The sequence below is a fragment of the Taudactylus pleione genome, unplaced genomic scaffold (assembly GCF_031769625.1).
Source record: "Taudactylus pleione unplaced genomic scaffold, aTauple2 ptg000462l, whole genome shotgun sequence".
NCBI classification, from domain to species: Eukaryota; Metazoa; Chordata; class Amphibia; order Anura; family Myobatrachidae; genus Taudactylus; species Taudactylus pleione.
This window is the reverse complement of record NW_028284864.1, coordinates 1,959,895-1,983,054: the sequence shown is the minus strand read 5'-3', so window position 1 is coordinate 1,983,054 and position 23,160 is coordinate 1,959,895. Positions and strand designations below refer to the sequence as shown.

Below are 23,160 nucleotides of genomic sequence, written 5' to 3'. Positions count from 1 at the left end.
ATATAGATTAATTAAAGATAACAATCAACACACCCAACTCACAATAATACGTAGTCAGGGTCCACACATCAGGGTTTCTTTATGTACCATTTCATAACTCCTTCCTTGGAATCCTCAAAATTGATGCACCCACACCATTGCTGCCAGACACAGCAATGGCCGCTCTCTGCCATTGCTGTGGGTGAATATCTGTAATTTGAAGAAAAGCCTCTTCTGCACCATACCACTTGTGTGAAGTGAGACCCAGAGTGGGTATTGCTTTAAAAAGAAACCTTAATGAGTGTGACCCCTCTTCATCTAAGTGAGTAGGGTACGCTAATCTGTACTATTTACCACCAATAGTAGTGCGTAGAAAATACCCACCGGGGCTGTCTTCTAAATCTTGGTTAGTTGGTTCTGATACAATTGGAGGCATTCTCTCTGTTTTGGACACCATTCCATTATTTATTGTAGCACGTGGATAGAGATATATATAATATATATATATATATATATATATATATATATATATATATTTATTTATTACACATGGTTTGTTTTGTATGTTTTTATTTTCATGTATGCACATCTTGATGGAAAAAAACTAATGAAGAGGATCCCTAAAAAGGAAATGCAGAATCCATAGATGTGGTGATATTTACTTCTACTTTTTATATATCATTATTGCCTATTTTAGGCACTGTAGCACCATTGATCTTATATTCACCATTGATTACCTTCTGCACACAGCCTGAAGGTAATTTTTATACAATATTTGAAAAAATGTTGCACCTCAAGCAATGTTTGTGTGCATTGAACCATCAGAAAGCACAGCTGTCACGATCAGTCATGCTCAAAAAATTGTGTATTTCTGAATATTTGGATAAGGGAGTCTCTACCTGGTATACATTGTGTGTGAGTTGAAATGTATGAATGCAAGATAGACCAATGATTCTAGGCACTTTCTTCATGTCTTTCCTTAGTGTAAGCTAGTCTTACTCTTTATAGGACTCATACATCTGCAATGAGTTGTCCCAATTCTCCGTTCTGCCAACATGTTGGAAATCTTCAATTCGCTCATCCCGACCAAAAAATGATCAGGTTCGGTGAGCCATTGCTCATTGGATCAGCAGAACACTTAATCAGGACTATAGAACTATTGCCCGCTTTAGACTCCAATAAATAAGGCATCACTGGTAAAACATCAGGATGTAAGTCTCTAGAGACCTACCGTCCTCCAGTAGTAATACGAGCAGTTGAGAAAGCGGAATGTGTGGGATGTTCTACTAGATTTTATCAGTAGTTAAAGAGTTTAATAACGGAAAAATTGGAAGAATTATCCATTTAAAAGGCCTGCAATATATTTCCTTTAGTTTCACGATACGTTACCTTTTAAGTAATGGTATCCTCAGTATGTTCTGGTTGTGCGGCCATTGGTGTACTAAATCCACTTATTTCTTTTGCCCCTGTGTAGGGAGGTGAACAAAAAGAAAACGGCGCCTCCCTGGACTACATTATCAAAGAGGTAAATGATTATATCTCTCCTGAATGTACAATTGCCGCCTCCACTGTGGTCATGTCATGGGGACATTTTTAAATTGGAGACTAAAAAGATTCTGTTTTCTGAATTTTTTTTTTTTTTTCTTTCTTTAGACCACCCAGGAGATGGTCGCTCGGTCAGCTGCTACCGTTATTACACATCCCTTCCATGGTATGTCTGGTTTTGGAAAACGGGCAACTGCAATAATGTAAAAAATTCCTAGCCTTTTGGGCAGTTGTATATAAAATAAGGTGAAAGTAAAGTAACATAACTGTGTGAGATAGATAGAGATATATATAGATATATATCTATCTCTAGATATATCGTTTTTATTGAAATGTTAATGTCTCAATGAAATTGTGGAATAGAACAAATGAGATAAATAAAATGTGTGGATGGATCCTTTTTTTTTTTTTTTTTTTTTTTTTATTAAACAAAGCGTTATCTAAATTCTTTACTGAATCGCCACCTTTTGCAGATATAACCACAGTACACACTTGTGACATTCTGAAATCGCATATTGTTTGAGGAGTTCTTCCCAACACTGTTACAGACATTCCCATAAATGTGTGACGATAGTAGGTTGTTTTGCTTTCACCCTTTTTCTCCCAAGTTTATCCTAAACCGATGAGATGTAAGTCTGGAGACTGTGCTGGTCATTCCATGATATGAAGCCTACTGTCTTGTCCTTTTAAGGCAGTTCTAACATAGCCTGGAGATGTTTTGTCTTGGCATAGACCAGAGGGTACCGCAAGGCGCTGCTTAATGCTGTGGTTGCCCTTCACTCTGCAAGTCGCCATCTCAGGATCCAGCAAAAGAGCCCCAGACCATCACGCTTCTATCTCCATATTTAAACCGTTGGTGTCACAGAGGTTTATTTGCTAAGTGGCGGCTTGTAGAAGCCACCACTACTTAGCATGTTTAAGCCTGAAAATTAAAAGGGCAATTCTTTTAATTGCAAAACAGGTGGTGTTTTGCTATTCAAAGCATTGGCCTTTTAATTGTTGGGCTTAAACCTGCAGAGAAGAGGCAGCTTGCTTAGTAAATAAACCCCACACACTGAAGAACCATCCATTTGCCTATTGGATAGAGTACAAAAACCCTGCACGATGAACCAAAGATTTAAAATTTTGATCTCTCTGCACATAAGACCTCCCAATCTTCAGTAGTCCAGTGGTGGTGCTTCATGACTCGGGCCCTTTATTTATATATATATATATATATATATATATATATATATAATTCTGCAATTTACGTGACGTTATCAAAAACTGAGAACTTTTTTAAATCTCTTGCAGTTTATAGCTTACTGTTCTACCATTTCAGGTTCATTGGCCTTGAACGGCTTAAATTTGTATAAAGGGGGGTGTTCTAAAAGTTATGACTGGTAGTATGTACGTTGCTCTCAAGCTGACAATCCGCATACTGTGGATATAGCCAGGGATACCGGTGATGATACAGTACATCCAGAAAGTATTCACGATTCTTCACTTTTTCCACATTTTGTTATTTTACAGGCGTATTCCTATATGGAATAAATTAATTTTTGTCCTCAATTTTACACACAATACCCCATAATGACAACGTGTAAAAAGTTGCCAACAAAGTATTGAGTATTGAGCAAAGGTTGTGAATACTTATGTACATATGATTTCTTAGTGGTTTTTTTTTTTTTTTTTTTTTTTAATTAAATTTGCAAAAATCTCAAACTTTTTGCACGTTGTCGTCATAGGGTATTGTGTGTAGAATTTTTAATTTATTCCATTTTGGAATAAGGCTGTAACATAACGAAATGTGGAAAAAGTGAAGCATTGTGAATACTTTCCGGATGCACTGTAAGCTCTGGAAACCTGTAAATTGCTACTGGTTTCTTCCAAATTTCAGGATGCTGAAAACAGATTTTCGTAATATCTTTATTTTCTGTACTTCCAGTAATCACTCTCCGGTGCATGGTCCAGTTCATAGGGAGAGAGACCAAATATAAGTAGGTGTCCATCCCTTTGCCGATTTTCCCACTTGTGTGGTTAGTGTCTAATCAGAGCGTGAAGATTTTGTTTTTAAATACCATGATCTTTAATTTTTCTTTGCAGTGGGCTGTTCGGGTCGATAGTGACAATATACAAAGAGGAAGGAGTCCTGGGGTTTTTTGCGTAAGTTCTAATATAAGTTATAGAAACTCTTTATTATCTTCTGATCCTTACACATTTTCTATTTGGTTGTCTGTTCCCCATTTTGTGACCTTAATTACCTGCTTCACAACATTATTAGTCCAGTGGCCAATAGAAAAGACTACAGACTCTTCTGAGTTTGGATGGATTGGGGCTACTATTGCGCCGTACAGATAAATGTAAGGCATAATACCAGGCATGACGAGGGGGAGTCCTGATTAACAAGGTGAGCCCTTTGTACAGTTGTTGTGGTCTCCTGGAATCCTCGTACGTTGCTGGATTCCTTAGCAGGACTGGAGAGCGGCGATTTAGTGTCTCAGGCAGTGATTCAGTAGGTGCAATATGTGTAATCCTCATGGTGTGCAGGAGAAAGTGAGATCCCCAACTAGTTTCTCTGTGGCTCCACCCACGGCCTCATCGGAGATAGACAGGCAGCTGCTTAAATCCCCTGCATCCAACATTTTGTATAATTGTTTTACTTAGGCCACCCGGCCATGTTTAACTAACCAAGGCCACAAGTCTGTTTCACATAACAAAATAACACATCTAAAAAATAACTTTAAAAAAACTTTGTTAGAACGATAAGCCCATATATAACAAATCTCGTATAAATACGTACACTCTTTGGGAGGCAATACCCTAAATTTTGTGTATCTAAGAAAATACATTATTTTATTTGTTAATTTTAAAAGTTTAGACATATTGCCGACCTTTCAGGAAAAACTGAATAGAAACATTTAGAAAGAACAGCAACCCTTAGGGGTCAGTCTCATTACACGCGAAGTATGCGTGTTGCCATTGCGACGGCGTTAAAACGCCGGCACTGGCAGCGCACCTCGCACCCTTCGCGGCCTGCTCCAAGCCTGGATTGCAAAACTTTGCTCGGAGCCCTATGTAGTTGCCAGGACTTTTATGCGAATTCGGATCGCCGGCAAGCGCACCCGCGAGTACATCGCATGTAATTGTATTGAGCTCTTAGTTTGACACAAATGTATGTAATTTAAGACCATTTGTGTATAGAAAAAATAAATAACTAGTGTGTGTAACAGATTACATACACAGACAGCTTATCTATTGTTCCAGTATCCTTATAATGCAATTTGTACATGTGGTTGTTGTTTTTATTACTAATATTAATGATATTGACAGTAACGTTAATAATATTATAAGGAAAATAATCATATCCAATAATAATCAATGTGAGAGCTGCCACTCCACAAAGTTGTTTTCAAATTGCAGTTGCACATTTAATAGTGGACAGTGGGCCTGATTCAGCAAGGATTGCTAATGCTACAGCGTGCGCAAACGGATGATTGTTGCGTACTGCGCATGCCTAAGCCACGCCGTGCGGGAGAGTACAACTGCGATCGCGCTGCAATCATGGAGACCATACAGAGCCATCATAGAATAATCGCCGGGCAGTGAGCGTTTGGGGGTAGTGACGGGAGAGTGGGCGGAGAAACGCTGGTGTGCCTGACCGTTTGAATGCTGTTGCATTGGTGTGCATAAATTAGCCATAGCGATTGCATAGACAGCTTGAGTACTCACTGCGTGCAACGAGGTTAGCAATTTCTAAGGTCAGGGCTGCTGTAATAATTCTGCGCAAGGAGCCGATGTTACCGATGTTTGAAGGTTTGCAAAGTATTACGCATGTGAGATAGCGGTAGTGGAAAGCAGTGGGCGTCTCTATACTGGCAGTGCGACAGCATTGCGATTACGGAGCTGCGATCGCAATAACGATCCTTAATGAATTAGGCCCAGTGGCAATGAACACATTTTGATTGTTTTTATGTGCAATGCCAGAACTAAAGTTGCAAGACCCCAATATATCAATATGAGCGACTTTAATATTGTGCAGTGACTGCACTTCTGCATTAATAGATCACTTGTAATAGTAACCAATTGCTTGAGGAGACCAACTTCTGTAATTGCCACCCATAGAACCACACTGGCCAGGCATGTGCTTGCATTTAGGCTAGTAGTATATAAATATACAGATTTTATCCTATCTCCAGGTCAAATTTTACATTAAACCGCTCAGTCCAGTCAGTCTCCTCAGGCCATTGTTTCTTTAATCTGACATGTAATTTATTGTGAAACGTTTTCCCATCTGATTTTTCATATTTTCACTGCTCCCTCTTTTATGTAGTGGTTTAATTCCAAGGCTGCTAGGAGACATCATTTCCCTGTGGATATGTAACATGGTGGCTTATCTCCTCAACACGTATGCCCTGGAATATGGGGTATGTTTGTGCATCTACGCTTTGTGATATTGCGCTTTTGCGGAAGACTTGTATCTTTTACACGTGCGGGACAAATCGTGTCTAATCCTTTTCCTTTTATAGGCAGTGAGTGAGATGAAAAGCTACTCTCAAGCAGTAACTGGGGTAAGTGTACCTTCACTGAGCACCTCTAGGGGGGAGTCTTGAGCTCTGTATATGTGTTTTGTGTGTGGACTTTCTCGGCTTATGAAAACTGTTTGAGGCTTTTATATACTGCCAATGTGCAGTTACACAGCCAGTTCATTTACAACTGGATCCTGTGCAAACATTTTAGAGGATCATTTTATGGGAATTTTTTTGTTCAGTGTGTTTTGGTATTTGTGCTACACAAGCACAATAATAAAAATAGCAGGAGTAATTAATCTAATAGACCTGCAATGTTTTCAGCAGCTTTGCACAAGTCTCACTTGCTTACATATTCTTTTTTTCAGCATGTAGATATGCTTTAAAAAAAAACAACTAATAAAAGCCTTGTAAGGTTATTAGCTGTGCATGGGATATAGGGCCTGATTCAGACCCGCTCGCAAGCAGGTCGATGGCCGGGCAGTGCGCACACCCCAGAACGAGCGAGAAATCACTCGCTCCGGGGCTCGCAGCAGAACGGGGCGGCTCAGCTCGCCCCGTTTTGTAGGCGGGGAGTGGGGGGTGGCTGGCCAAACAAAGGCATTCCCGAAGGAACGCCTGCCATTTGAGGGCGGCCCTACTGACCTCACCAGTGACGTCAGTAGTGAGCTTCCAGCTCTATTAGAGCCGGAACCTCACTGGGGCTTGCGGAAGAGGAGACCCTACCTACCACAAGGGTCTCGTTGCAAGCCCGATGGTCGTGGCCATCACCTGGGCGCTCGCAAAAGCTGTGGGTGGTCACCCACAGCTTAGTGAGCGTCCAAAAGGCCGGACCTAAAAAGAAAAGAGAGGAAAAAAAAAACGCCCTTCAGACCTGCGAGCTGCCTCCGGCAGGGAGCGGGTCTGAATCAGGGCCTTAGTTAGAAGTCAGGGAGACATTAAGAGGTCACTACAGGAGTGCAAGTGAGAAGCATTTATAGGTGTGATCAGTTTTATATACAGTATATTAGATTTGTAAACAAACTTGTCCATAAGACTTGGCACATTGATGCCATTTTTTTTTTTCCCAAAAACATTTTGTAGGGATTAACAGCGAGGCAGATGAATACTGTTTGGCTGCATTTATCATATAGAGATAGAGATATATATCTATATCTATCTCTCTCCTTCATGGCAGCCATTACAATGTGTGTACATTCCATCTTACTATTAATAGACGGGAAGTTTTGGTTTTGTTTTTTTTCCCCCTTGGGACCGCCCACTTAGGGAATATAGGTTCCCTCCTCCTCTTCCTCCCTAGTCTCTCTTTTTACTGTCTCCTAGTACAGACCGTGTAGGGAAGTTTTTTATTTTATCAGCACTGAAGACTTACCTCAAGTTATGAAATGTGTAGGTAGGTGCTACTAAGGTGCTTTTCCTGCCCCCAGCTGCTGGCCACATAGGAGGTATTCCAACCCCCCAGTTGCAAGTATTAACTAGATTGTGTCCAAGCACTGCGGAGTGGTCATAATGACCATAATTAAGTAATTAATGTCATTGTGTTTGCAAATCCAACTGTGTTGCAACACTAAGTGTGTAATTATTGTATGATTGATTGGGGATTGTTTCAGTCGTGCCGTAGCCCAATTAATGTCCTTCATCCCAAAAAAGTTCAGTCCCAAAATCTGTAGGAAAGGTGTTCTTAATTAGATACACGCCCTGCTGCTGCTCCCACCGACTTCTCCCTCTAGCCCCACACAGACTGTGCTCACACTCCGGGCTGGTGCTCTGAGTCTGCTCGCTGGGCATTGCTGTGGGGGACGAGGTTACACAATGCCGGTCGTGGTGTCGCCCATGCCCTGTGCACACCCTCCCCTCACACGCATGCATCTGACAGAGTGTACACAGCACGGGACACCGGCGGACCAGCAATACAGCGGCAAGATTTGGTGAGTACACAAAATTTACCCTGCACATAGCACAGCATCAGGGAACTTATAGGACACTATGGTGCAATCTAATTTTGAGGTGGAGAGGAGGACCAAGTGTACACAGCACCATCTATATTGTTGGAGGCAGGAGATTTCTTTTTATATAAGTGGATATAGAATTGAGCCATACTACACAGACAATCCCCATTAGGATGAATATCCAGCCTACAGTTATTGGAGTCAGTACCTACATGTAATTAAGAACACCCTTCCTACAGATTTTGGGACTGAACTTTTTTGGGATAAAGGACATTGGGCTACGGCATGATAGAAACAATCCCCATTCAATCATACAATAATTACACACTTAGGGCCTGATTCAGACCCACTCGCGAGCGGCTGTCCGCTCGCAAGTGGGTCGATGGTCTGCACTGCGCACTGCTCTGATAGAGCCAAAATCACTCCGGGCCTTGCGGTTGAGAAACTCAACCGCAGGCTTCTGCTCGCAATGGCGATGGTCGCGATGGTCAAGACCATCGCGACCATCATCCTGCACGCTCGTATATGCTGTGGGTGGTGACCCACAGCTATACGAGCATCCAGGAGGACGCTCCATATTTATGGAGGTGGGCCCTGGTTCAGAGCGAGCGCTCTGGTCAGAGCGTCCGGCTCTGAATCAGGGCCCTAGTGTTGCAACACAGTTGGATTTGCAAACACATATTGACATTACTGTCATTATCACCACTCCGGAGCGCTTTTATGCTGGCACAGGAGATGCAGGATATCGCTAGTGAGGGATCTGGTGAAGTACAAGACAGTGTTAGAATATTTAACTTGGATCTTGTGGATAGCCTGCTAAAATTGCTGTTTGAAGACTGGTCTAAAAAAAAGCAGATAGTTATGGAGGAAATCCTGTATGAAGAATGTCAATGTATCGCATGTATCCTATTAATGTCGAACAGTTTTAACTTTGTATGCGGTTCCTAGAATTGGTACAGCAGTTTCTGAAATTGTATCTAAAACTTCCATTCCTCTTCAAGATGGGGCTGTTTTGTGAGGGTATGGATGAAAGGATGGAAAGCTCCTTTAAAAAAAAAAAATTGCATAGCTCTATGGCAGTCTCGTTAAAATCCTGTGTTGCGATAGCCTCGGACTCTAGAACTTTGATACTTTGGGCATTTGTTATGAACACAGACTTGGAAGAAAAAAAAAATCAAGACCTTATTTATAAAGAAGTCCGTCTATAATGAATAAAGCTATAGAGTATCTGTGAAGCCTCACTGTGTTGGCATTTCTCTGTAAAATCTATATCTGCAGGGGTGATGGCATGAAGGGTGCTATGGTTGTGTTCTTGGGCAGCGGATATGCACTAAAAGAATAGGCTTGTTTTGTTACCTTTATGAAGGTTCACTGCTCTTTGATCAATTAGAAGCAATCCTACTTAAGTTGACTGGAAGCAAATCTGTAAAGTTACCTCAGGTTAGAAGAAGCAGGTATCCTATGCCATCTCCTAAACCGGAAGCAAGAAGTTATAGACCTGGACGGCAAAATAGTGGCAGATATTCCGCAGGGATGACTAGGCGGTCCTTTCGTCAGTTCTATGGGAGAAACAATAGGAGACGATGACTATCACAGGCCCCTAACACAGGTGTCAGTAGGGGGCAGACTTCTAAGATTTGCCAACCAGTGGAGAATTACTGTTCAAGACAATTGGGTGCTGAAAGTAGTATCTCGGGGGTATCGAATTGAATTTTCAGAAATGCCAAAAAAAGAACACGTTTGTAGAGTCAAGAGTTCCAGTGGTCACTTTGGAAGTCAAGGCTCTGGAAAACAGCTTGGAGAAAATGTTCAGCTAAGGAGCCATAGAGCTTGTTTCTGTGGTCGGAAGAAAGGAAGGGTTGCTATTCTCCAATATTTCTGGTAGAAACACTTTCAGGGTGTTTCAAAACAATACTGGACCTCAAACAATTGAACTAATTTGTGAAAGTGAAGAAACTTCATATGGAAACGCTGAAATCCAATCTGACGGGTATAGGACGAGAGAACTTTTTGGAGTCAATAGATCTAAAGGATGCCTATTTCCATGTTCCAGTGGACAGAAGACATTGAAGGTTTCGGAGATACTGCGCCAGAGATAACCTCTAAATTTACCTTACAAAGAAAATAATAATAAGAGGCGCTGCTCAAATATAAATAATTTATTGAACTTTTCAAAGTTATTAGGAAATGTATATTTTTTACTAAATTAATAATCCTTTCTGTTTACATCCAAAAAAGGCCATATATTAAACATGTACACATATACATTTACCACATATATATTAATATTATTAAAAGCAATACATTCAACATATTAGATACACATCACTTAGCCACATTAATCGCAATGTTTTAATAATTGTTAATAGTTAATATCCTCCAATTAGTAGTGGTTAGTAATCTCAGTTCAATCCAGTAAAATTATTGAAATCCAGTGTTAGTAATTAAGCATGCTTATTACTTATGATATATAATATTACCACATAAGACTTCTCCCACGTTGTTTCTGTGGTCTTTTCTTGTTATATCCAAAACGATACTCATTAATCGCTGTCCATGGAGTATGTCAGGCCAATAGTTAGCAACCTCCTCTCAATTTGCTGCCAGCGTCTCCACAATGCGGTCTGGAGAGGAGAATGATAAATAATCCACACCTCTTTTTCTCCACAGCCCACAAATTGGCTACCGTAGCCTGTTATATTGATTCCGCTTAAAAGTCTTTGTGGAATATGATCCACCTTATGGAGGCAGATATCTTACTTCTCCCCAGCGTGGGTAGCAGGCTGGCCGTGCAGACCCTGCACCTGACAGCGGATCTCCCACTCCTCCACAGCGCGAACTGCAGGCTGGCCAAGTGTGGTCCTAGCACTCTCTTTCCTCGTAACGCGTTTCCCCGCCTCCTAATCGGCGGCTTCCTCAGACGAAAATGACGTGATAGTCCATACTCACACGAGAGCCCGTTTTTAAATCATTTCCAGCGTGACTCTATTACACGCACCTGCCATCACAGCTGATACCTATTACATAATCCTCCAGCATTAGTTCGCCGGATATAGACCATATTTGGCTCCCCTGTACTTTTAGCCGGAAGTTTTGCGTTCCAGCGGCCATAACTATCTTCCTTATACGTGCGTTCCAGCGGCCATAGCTATCTATCTTCTATATGCGTTCCAGCAGCCATTAATTCACAAGCTTTTAGTACTTTCAGGTTATGATGCGCTTATAGTATATCAAATGTTTATAAATATTATACTATTATAACCCTGAAAGGAACCATATATTAATATTGAATATCATGATTAAAAATATATAGACCTTAAAATCCATTATTCACCTCACTTTTTAAACTGACCCCATATCGCTGAATAAATTAAAAAATTATAAAAATAAAGATACACATAAAAAAAATATATATACATACATAAGGAAATGCATATAAATACATATATGTACACCCTCAAACCAATGTATACATATATTTACAGACAACAAGACACAATTAGTGAAACAATACATGAACGAGAGTAATATATAAGAGTAGTAGTAAGTTGTTAATACTAATGCAAAGAAATGATTCATATATTGTTAAGTTCGATGGTATCATTGAGCCCTCCTGGATCCAATGTCTTTAATATATCCAGAAGGCCTCTCGCCTACATAGGAGGTTAAACCTATCTCCCCCCCTGGCTGTTTTGTTAACCTGCTCAATTGCTATTATATTTATTCTATCCATACAGCCTTTCTGACAATCTGAAATATGCTTATATAACTGATTAGTTCTAGAGTTCATCAATATATGTCTTTTATGTTCCATAAACCTAATGTGTAGTTGCCGAATTGTGCGACCTACATATTGTAGTCCGCAACCACAACTCAGAACGTAAATGACATATTCAGATCTACAGTTGATATAACTTTTTATACTAAAGCCTTCTTTGGATTTAAAGGAAATAAAGGCCGATGTTTTCCTCTCTGTATATTTGCATGTAAAACAGCCCATTTTCCCACAACGATGAAAAACCTATAGGTCTCTGTGGTAGCCACGTAGTTTGAGGGTTTTCTTCTAGAGTTGGTTTATGATTATTCTTGAAAAAACTTGGAACTAGTTTTCTCTTTAAATTATCTGCTCTTCTAAAGATGACTTTTTCTTTTAGTACCTCTGATTTTATTAGAACATCGTCGAGTCTTATTTGATAGAAAAGATAATTAGAAAGAATTTTTATCTCATAAGCTTTGGAATTAAATTGTGTTACGAAACATGATGTTCTTTCTAACTTATTTTCCCCTTTTTTCGTAACCTTTTTAAGAAGACTGCTTCTATCTAACTTATTCACATCTTCCAATGCTTTGTCTAATACTTTATTGGGATAGCCTTGCTCTTTAAAGGAATTGTACAAAGGATCCACTTGTTTTTCATAGGCTTCCATCGATGAACAATTACGCCTAATCCTTAAAAATTGCCCCTTTGGGACATTATCCTTCCATCTTTTTTGATGACTACTGGTATAGTTAAGGTATCTATTCTGATCCACTTTTTTTATGTGTCTCCGTACTGATAGTATTATTATCCGTGATGGTTAGTGCAATATCCAAGAAAGTTCTGTGTCTGATGGATGGTACTAGTGAACCTTAATCCATAATTATTATGGTTTAATGTGTCAACAAAAAACTCTGCAGTGCTCAAAGGACCATCCCAAATAAAAAAACAAATCATCAATATACCTCCCATAGAGGACCAGGTTCGACCCAAGCCTGCCCCAAATGTGGTGTTCTTCAAATTTACCCATAAATAGGTTGGCGAAACTCAGGGCGAACCTGGTCCCCATGGCAGTACCCCGTGTTTGTAAATAATATTGTGAATTGAAAATAAAGTAGTTGTGTGTTAAAATAAATTTAATAGATTCCAAAATAAACTCCTTATTTAATCCAGTGATGGTGTCATCTAGTGATAAATAATTATCTATCACCTGTAAACCTAATTTGTGATCTATATTTGAATATAGTGACTCCACGTCACGAGTGGAAAAGTACGTATACTTTTATCACATAACACCCTCCAATATCCTCAAAAAAACAGTAGTATCTTTAATAAAGGCCTTCAAAGACCATACATATTTTTGTAACTTGCTGTCTATATATGCAGACAGATTATTAGTCCTAGATCCCACCTCGGAAATAATTGGTCTTCCGGGGGGATTAATCAGACATTTATGTAACTTTGGAAGATAATAATATGTAGGTACCACTGGGTACTGAGAAAAGGAATTGACATATTTCCTTAGATATTGCACCCCTCATCAACGCTGTATTCAACATACATTTCAAACGATCTTTATATCTATCTGTTGGATTTCCATCTAATTTCATATAAAATACTTTATTGTTAAGCTGTCTATTTGCTTCAACCAGATAGTCCAATGTATTTAGGAGGACTATGCCCCCTCCTTTATCAGCCTGTTTTATTGTAAGTGCCGGATCAGAGCATAAATTCTTAAGCATAAATTCTTAAGCGCAATTCTTTCCCTTTTCTTTAGGTTATCTCTAATCCTATTTTTTTCAGATTTTTCACACAAATCTCTAAATTGTTCCATAGTGGTTTTAAAAAAGCTTTCTATATAAAGTCCTTTGTACTGCAAGGGATAAAAGTTAGATTTTTTTCTTAAATGTTTTTTAAGGGAAAATACCTGTTTTGTTTACATCAAACAGTTTTTCTTCCTTTAAATCGTTTGTATCTAATGACTCTAAAATTTCGATAATCTCATCATCCTCACTATCCAAAACTATTGGAGAGCCCTCTATATTCTTTTTTTTTTTATTAAGATCTTTCATAGCAAAATAGTGTTTCCTACTCAGAGTTCTAATGAATCTGTTTAAATCTATAAATAGATTGAATAAATTTGGTTTGGATACTGGTGCGAAGTTTAATCCCCTTTCTAGTAATTCTACCTCAGCTTTACTCAGTTTCTTTTTAAAGAGATTAAAAATTCCCTTACCAGTGGTTTTATTTATACAATTTTTGTTGAATTTCTTTTTACTCTTTCCTCCTCTGATACCCCTTCTTAACATCTCTTTTTGTCTTTTTTTAGCGCCCATCTTTCTCTTTGTTGATAAAGATTTGGGCGATTTTGATACCTGTGTTCTTCGTCTAAAAAAACATTTCTCTCATTTCCTGTTCTATCATTCACCCCTTCATAATCTTTATTTAAATATTGTTTTTTCCTAGTGAGTGATTGTTGCCTTGGGGATTCTACCGTATCCAACACCTCAAACCTATTTCTAGTGGGCAGTTGGGTATTGGGTTCTCTTAATTTCGAACCCTGTTTTTCCAATCTCTGATCTAAAATCGTCTCCATGGCTATTTTTCCTATATTGCCTCAGATGGTCTGATCTAAATTGATTCGTTCTAGACTGATTAGTCCAGGTTCTGGGGCCACTCATAAGTCTTCCTCCCATAAACCTTCTGCAGGCGATTAAATGTATGGATTTCTCCCTTCTCATAATCTTGTTTATCTCTATTTAGTTTTCCTTTTTTCCTTATTCTAATGGATTTCTCAAATTCTTCCACTTTTTTATTTACTTTTGCATCTCTCTCTCCAAATGTCGGATCATTTGTAAAACCATTTAATAATTCTTGTCTGTTCTATTTCACTTTGTATTTTTTCAACTTTATTCCCTCTATATCTAATTGGCAGCTTCATGAGGTTTTTTGAACAATTATCTAAAACTTCATTCCAATCTTCTACAAATTGTTTATCGTCCTGAAAGGTGGGTGATTTTAAGATTCTTAGACCTCTAGGTATCCAACCTTGGTCTAAATATTTTTGTAATAGAATTTGGTCCCACCAATGTTTAGTTTTGTTTATACATAGGTGTTCTAATTTATTAAAAAGACCATGCATATCTTCCAAATTCTCACTATCTATATCCACTGATTTTAATTGGTAATTATCTTTCAAATAACCATTCCTCCGTTCAAGCCTTTCTGATAAACATTTTAATGTTGACATTTTTAAGGTCCAGCAGCCAGGTAAATTTACCTGTCTTCCTTTTGACCTGGCAACTTCCCCGGGAACATTTACAAAGGTCCTGGTGACTCTCTTTATAGCTCATTTTAGAGACCAGGTGATCACTATCTGAGTGTATTAAGACGATCTGTTAATTGTTGGAAGCCCAAAAGAAATTGTACAAAAGGCGGTAGACAGATAAATTTCCTTCAATGTCATGGTTGTATTATAAACTGGGAGAAAATCCAGTTAAATCCAAGACAGCAAATACAATTTCTGGGTGTACAGGTAGTCCAATTACATATTTAAAGGTGCGTATCCACTACACGAGAGTGGAACGATTGCACGATTACAACATTGTAATCGTTCACCATACCGTGCAGTGGATAATGTGCCCACACTGAACGATCTGTCGTTCAGTACAGGCACCCTCCCTTATCCCCGAACATGCACAACCTCTTGATATCGAAAGGTTGGCCTGCATGTTCAGACGACAAATGCGCATTCCCTCTGGTCGTTGTCTGCATTGCTGGCCGTTGACATTTTACTGCACGACTACTGCTTGATGAGCGATTGAACAATAATGCTATTTTAATCGTTAAATCGCTTATTTTTCTCGTCTAGTGGATTACGCACCTTTTTAGAGTATCAGAAGAAAGATGCAAAAAGATTCAGCGTTTAGCCTCTTTTGTTCAGGTATGCGACACAATACCGTTATGCCTTGAATCTCGTCTCTTGGGAATTATGTCTTCCACCATTGACTGAATTCCTTGGGCAAGATGGAGGATGAGAAGGTTATAGTTAAACCTAATTCGATACAGCAGAAAGGGATTCTCTATCTTGGTGGACAAATACAGAGCTAAACTCCAGGTCAACACCATTGTGAGAAACTCCAGGTTTAGTCTTAATCACTGATGCAAGCTCAGTAGGATGGTCAGTGCAGCTGCTGGAACAAAGTAAGCAAGGAATTTGGACTATTCAAGAGAAGATGATGTCCTCAAGCCAGTAGGCAGTTTGGAACGTAATTAAATGTTTTCCTATTAACAGGTCTTGGAAACAATTTTAAGATATTTTCAGACAATATATTAGTGGTGGTTTAGCTAAACCGTCAAGGTGGAACCAGAAGTCAACTTTTAGTGAAAAGTGTCAAGAGTTTTGGAATGGACAGAAAAGCTCAATTCCTTGTCTGCTCTTCTCGAACCAGGGAAAGACCATGTTGTTGTAGACTTCCTCTGCAGACACCATGTACTACCGGGAGATTGGGAGTTGGATGCTCAAGTATTCCTGAACATATTAGTAAAGTTTGGTAATCCACAAGTAGATTTGATGGCAACACATCAAAATGCCAAGCTACCAATTTTCTTTTCCAGATACCATATGCCAAGAACACGTGCAGTAGATACATTATAGCATAGAATTTCAGACTGGTGTATGTGTTCCCACAGTTTTCAATGATTGCCCGTGTACTGAAAAAGATCATAGAAGATTGAGTGGAGGTAATAGCAGTTCTTCCTTATTGGCCAAGAAGAGTATGGTTTCCAATGGTGGTGGGGAGACCCTTGGATTCTGCAAATCACACCAGGGCTGTTGCATCAGGGTCCGTTGTTCCAGCCGAATCCCACCAAAGCCTTCGTTTGACGGTGTGGAAATTGAATGGGAACTACTAAGATGGAAAGGACTGTCTGAACAAGTGGTACAATGTCTCATGAAAGCAAGCAAGCAAGAAAGTATCCTCAGATATCTGTTACAGAACCTAGTGAACTTTCGCACTAGGGGCAGGTTCGAGATTTGATGCCATGAAGGCTGATGAGCCACAAGTGTTGCAGTTTCTGCATGATGGATTTGAAAAAGATGTAGCGGCTTCAGTTATTAAAGTACAAATAAGAGCATTAAGTGTGTGGCTGGATAGAAGATTATCTGAGGAGAATCTTGTAAAAACATTCTGTCAAGCAATGAAAATAATACATCCTCAAGTTAGGTCAGTCTTGCCCCCATGGGACTTGAATCTAATTCTTAATGCATAAATGGTATCTCCGTTTAAACAATTACATGAGATTCCATTAAAGTTATTAACCTGGAAGGTTGTCGTTTTTTTTTTTTTTTTTACGGCTATTACTTTAGCAAAGAGTTGGTGTACTACAAGCATTATGGGCAGCAGAGCCCTATTTGACAGATAAAGTTGTTCTGCGAACAAATCCACATTTTTTGCTAAAGGTAATCTCAACATTTTCATTGAAATCAAGAAGTGTATTTTGCCTTCGTTTCTTTCCGCAGCCAAAAGAAGAGAAGGAGGGAAGATTGCATAGGCTGGACTTATTGCCAGCAAACTGCTTTCCGAAACTTTAACTCTTTCCAAATAGACAAAGCATTTGTTTATCCTACATACAGGCACCCACGTAACGGACAATAGCTAATTGGATCAAACCGCTAATTATGTTTGTGTATGAGGAGAGTGGTCGTAAAGTTCCAGAGAATCTGAAGGTGCACTCACCCGGGGCAATGGCGACATCGTGGGCTAGGAAGGCTCAAGCGCTTAGGATAAACATTTGTGCAGCGGTTACTTGGTCGTCTGTTCATACTTCCTCTACGCATTATGCTTTGGATGTTTCAGGTGCACACTTTGGAAGTCATGTCCTTTTTAAAGGGGCATTAACATAAATATATTTATTAAGCATAATGTTTGTTTTTTTTTGGGGGGGGGGTTTGCTATCCCTCTCTATATATAGATAGAGATAGATAGCTTTGGTATATCCCAGAGTAATGGCTGCCGTGAAGTAGGAAGAAGAAAACTGCTAATTATATTTACCTGATTTTTTTTTTCTTCAAGTTACTTCATGGCAGCCTATAATATACTCAGGAACAGAATGTGAGGGGGGGGAGGGAGAGATTTATTTTCTGATAATAGGCAGGTGGGATGTAAACCCCAGAGTAATGGCTGCCATGATGTATCTCTCAGAAATGAAATTGTCAGGTAAATATTGTTGGCTGTTATCCTATAAGTATACTATAAGTATAGTTTGATCATATATCCACATAATCTTCTCCCTGTGTCCCTAGTTCCTGGCCAGTATGCTGACATACCCATTTGTCCTAGTCTCTAACCTCATGGCTGTGAATAACTGCGGGTGAGTATGATATATACAGGCACTGTGCGGCCACATCTTGTCTCCTCCTTGTCTTCTAATAGATGTACTTGTGTTTCTGTTCTAGGCTGGCTGGGGGTAGCCTTCCCTATGCCCCTGTGTACACGTCCTGGACAGACTGCTGGAGACAGCTCAGCAGAGAGGTATACTAGGCTTGCAGCACCAATGACTTTCTGGAAACCTTTCTTGTCAATGTCATTTATTACCTTATTTGTGATTTGATCAGAGGTGAAAATCGTGTTACGTTTATGGTGCATAACATAGCTCTATATGAAGATCAGGTTCATTTATCTGGGTAAATATTTTGAACTCTGACTGCAGAGGCTTAAGGTGCCCACACACATACCGACTTTTCATCCAATTTGGCCGATTTCGACGAATCGAGACGACAGATCAAGTGTAGAAACTCACGATTTGGCCATTTTTTACATGATCACGATGCCGATGCGCGTCCCCGCTCGTCGTACATCGCATCTTCAGATCTGCCGTGCTGTAGGGCAGATTAGCCAATCTGGGATACAATGCACTGGCTGCACGATAGATCTTAAGTCAGATTGGACATTTTTAACTCCAAATCGTGACCACGACTGCCTGGGGAGAGTTCAGGGAGAGTTCAGGGGAAATCGTGTACATTGGCTGATTGGGAGCAAGTCGGTATGTGTGTGGGCACCTTTGGAGTTCTCTGCCTGGCATTGTAGGCAGCAAGTAGGATCTGTACATCCTACCCAGTAACACCTGTGTGTATAATTTGTATAGCAGTGTTTGTTCCTCCCCCAGACTACTGCTGGGAGGACGTGAGACACAACGCATTACTGTAGCTGTAGTTGTGTTTCCTGCTGCAGCCAACTGGTTTTTACTGATAACTGGGTCAGTGCTGCACATACGTTTCATATTGGCAGAGATAGCTGTCCAAAGGAAATGCAGTGGGAAGTTCAAAGTAAGTTACCTATGCACCCGGTACTGCCTGCTACATGGTATGGGTTACATACATCTCCTTTAAGCAAAAAATATGGTAGTTGCTCAATCAGCTTAATATACTACAGGTGCTTGTAAAGGGCGGGGTTTACACTGAACACAGAAAAAAGAAAATTGCCCTCCAGCACACTGCAGATAAATCAAAAATACTTGAATCCTACATGATGATAGAATTAGTTTACATACATTTGCAAATATATGAATAAGCGCTGGGCCGTCGTCAAGGCTCCTCTATACCAGCGTCCCTAAAATTAAGGGGTTCACGTCCGAGAAGCAAGGACCACCCCCAGGGCATCACGAAAGGGGGAAAACAGGTGATAGTGAAGTGTTAAAGGATAGGTGTGTAAAGATAAATCAATACCGTATATACTCGAGTATAAGTCGACCCGAATATAAGCCGAGGTACCTACTTTTACCCCAAAAAACTGGGAAAACTTACTGACTCGAGTATAAGCCTAGTGTGGGAAATGGTAGCAGCTGGTAGTGCCCCCAGTGGTAATCCCCCCTTTCAGTGCCTCCAGTAGTAATACCCCCTGGTAGTACCCCCAGTAGTAATCCCCCCTTTTAGTGCCCCCTGTAGTAATCCCCCACTGGTAGTGCCCCCTGTAGTAATCCTCCCCTGGTAGTTCCCCCAGTGGTAATCCCCCCTTTTAGTGCCCCCTGTAGTAATCCCCCCCAGGTAGTGCCCCCTGTAGTAATCCCCGCCTTGTAGTTCCCCCAGTGGTAATCCCCCCTTTTAGTGCCCCCTGATAATGCCCCTTGTAGTCATCGCCCCCTGGTAGTGCCCCCTGTAGTCTCTCTCCCCCCCCCTAGTAGAGAGAGACGTGAAAAGAATAAAAATAAATAAACACTTACCTTAAACTCCCGCTCCTGGTCCCGCCGCTGTCCGCTCCTCCGGCCGCTTTGCATGGGAGAGACGTCGTCATGACGTCGTGTCTCCCATCACCCACTGCGGGAGCCGGAAGATGGCTCCCGCAGTGGGAGCAGCAGCAGCCGCTGAGAGTCTGACAGACTCTCAGCGGCTGCTGATTACACCAAACACGCAGCCGCCGGCTCCGGTGGCTGTGTGTTTGGCAGTGTGTAGCGCTGACCGAACTCCGTCCGGTCAGCGCTACACTTGACTCGAGTATAAGCCGAGGGGGTACTTTTTCAGCACATTTTTTGTGCTGAAAAACTCGGCTTATACTCGAGTATATACGGTAAGTGTTAATGAGATGTAAAAGAATTAAAATGACATAAATAATACACAAACGCATAGAAAAGTGAAAAAATATTCTATGTGAATTAAGTGGTGATGCCATGAGCTCATGGCATCACCACTTAATTCACATAGAATATTTTTTCACTTTTCTATGCGTTTGTGTATTTGTCATTTTAATTCTTTTACATCTCATTAACACTTATTGATTTATCTTTACACACCTATCCTTTAACACTTCACCTTTTTTCCCCTTTTCATGTGATGCCCTGGGGGTGGTCCTTGGCTGGAATTTTTTGGGGTGCCTTGCTTCTCGGACGTGAACCCCTTAATTTTAGGGACACTGGTATAGACGATACATCTCCTTTACCCTTTGCATCTGGTACTGGCCACTACATGGTATGAGTTACAGACACCTCCTTTACCCTCTGGTACTGCCCACTACATGGTATGGGTTACATACACCTCCTTTACCCTCTGCATCTGGTACTGCCCGCTACATAGTATGGGTTACATATACTACCTTTACCCTCTGCATCTGGCACTGCCTGCTACATGGTATGGGTTACATACACCTCCTTTACCTCTGGTTCTGCCTGCTACATGGTATGGGTTACATACACCTCCTTTACCCTCTGCATTTGGTACTGCCCGTTACATACACCTCCTTTACCTCTGGTTCTACATGGTATGGGTTACATACACCTCATTTACCCTCTGCATCTGGTACTGGCCGCTACATGGTATGGGTTACATACACCTCCTTTACCTCTGTACTACATCCAGTCATCAAAATAACGCAATGAGTGAGCTCTGGGAACACTTTTTATTTTGGTACTGTTTCTGTGTTCGCTTGAATCAAGAAGATAATAGACTAGTGGTTCTTAGGACCCCAAACAGTTCATGTTTTCCAGGTCACCTAGCAGGTGCACAGGTGTATTCATTACTCACTGACACATTTTAAAAAACCCACAGGTGAAACTAATTATTTCTGTGAAGAGACCTGGAAAACATGAAGTTCATATTTCAAATCTTGTTTTAAGGCTGGGTACACACTGGAGCGGTATCTGTACGAATGCCCGTGAACAGTGATTGTGCGTCCACACCGAACGACTTTAATGAACTACTGAATGATCACCGTTATGTCATTCATTAACAATGCACTGGCTGCTAGTGATATCGCTAGGTTTCAAGTGCAGCACATCAAACCTGGCAACCGTTGCTAGCGACTGTGTACACACTGCGCGATATGTCATTACGAAATGCCATATTGTCCCCACGTCGCTCCACTGTGTACCCGGCTTTAGTCCTACTTACAATTGTGTTCCATCTTTAGATCGAAATAGAACCTTCCTTTTTTGTTATATTCCCATACAGAGTACAATCTTACAGCTTAGATAAAAAATAAATACCAAATGTAACCATTTAATATGAGCTAAATTTTGCCACTAGCGTGATACACCAGCAACAATTACTTCTGGGCAGATATTCATAGGCAGGGAGAAATGAGATTAGTAAACCTATAGATTTGCAATGGTAATAGAATTGTCCGCTAAATTCTGCAGCTATTCATCTGTGCATCTCTGATCTGTTATTGACTCGTAGCCCTCAGTGGTCTGTTCTGCAGTGAGTTCAGATTGCGGAGTTGGCTTCACTGCTGGACAGGTAACTGAGGCCTAGTTCCACTGAATAGCAAAAGCTAATGGCATCTACACACCTGGATGGCAGAAGTGATTGCACTAACGCAGAGGTTCCCAAACGCGGTCCTCAAGGCACCCCAACAGTTCAGATTTTAGAGAGATCCATGGTTGAGCACACGTGGTTAAATTGACTGAGGTACTAATTAAATCACCTGTGGTCAAGCATCAGCCTTAAAATCTGAACTATGTAGGGTGCCTCGAGTGCTGAGTTTGGGAACCTCTGCACTAACCACTAAGTAGGGTGTCCGTGTTGTGTATTGTGCAATGTATATGTGTTGTGACTATATAGAATGAAGGTCCTTTTTCCAAATTTTTACGTAATGGCTCTTTTTCTTTGTAGGGAAACACAACTCGGGGAAACAGCCTGTTTTTCCGCAAGGTGCCTGCAGGAAAGAGCTACATTTATGCACAGAAGAGATTTTATTGAAGAGAAGAGCATCAGGGTCCCTGCCTGTACCCGTCGCTGTTCAACCTTCAGGGGGGGGGTGGGGAGAGTATTTGTTTAATTTGTACACATTTTGTTTACAATTATGTATGATTTTTCATTTTAATAATCATTCATTATTGAGAACTGAAGACTGTGTATAACTTTGTTTTTAGCTGCCAAATAACACCATCCATTTCACCACGTGACCTATGTCTTGGCATTTAAAAAAAAAAAAGAAAGAAAAAAAAAAAAATGGAGTCTTCAAGTTAATGCAGTTTAAACAGCATTTTGTAATTATTACATTTAACATTTTATTGCTGAGCACTTCACAGGACCTTTTTAAGTGCAAGAAGTGTAAACTGTTTTATTCCCAACTACAGTCTGTAGATCAGAGATCCAATTGTGGCCCATCTTAAATGAACACTAAACCTAAGGAAAGGGCTACTAAAACAATTTGTATCTACATACCATACTCCTTCATCTATGTTAGGTGCTGGAACACTGGGACATACTGGTGGGCGGAGCATGGACGCTTTAAAAAAAAAAAAAAAGAGCTGCTGCTACACAGGCTCCTCCCCCACTTTGCCCCGATTGGCTTGTGACACATTCAGTTTGTTTAAAGTGCCTTTTGAAGCTGGGAAAGCCCTATGGAGGTGAACTAGACAGCCTATTACACACTTTTTTTTTTTTAATTATTTTGTTTCTATAGTTCATTGTTTGGTAGCCTGAAAA

The 23,160-nt window shown here is 40.4% G+C and overlaps 1 protein-coding gene across 1 annotated transcript in view; it reads left to right on the top strand.

Moving 5' to 3' along the window:
• MTCH2 (mitochondrial carrier 2) overlaps positions 1-22,577 on the top strand; it is a 53,494-nt gene extending 30,917 nt beyond the window's left edge. The window contains exons 5-13 of the mRNA XM_088448666.1: positions 1,454-1,504; positions 1,633-1,690; positions 3,452-3,503; positions 3,610-3,669; positions 5,837-5,930; positions 6,033-6,074; positions 18,043-18,110; positions 18,196-18,271; positions 22,342-22,577. Coding sequence (XP_088304792.1) covers positions 1,454-1,504; positions 1,633-1,690; positions 3,452-3,503; positions 3,610-3,669; positions 5,837-5,930; positions 6,033-6,074; positions 18,043-18,110; positions 18,196-18,271; positions 22,342-22,428 — 588 coding nt within the window. The 3' untranslated portion in view covers positions 22,429-22,577. The remainder of the gene's footprint in view (positions 1-1,453; positions 1,505-1,632; positions 1,691-3,451; positions 3,504-3,609; positions 3,670-5,836; positions 5,931-6,032; positions 6,075-18,042; positions 18,111-18,195; positions 18,272-22,341) is intronic.
• The last annotated feature ends 583 nt before the right edge of the window (positions 22,578-23,160 follow it).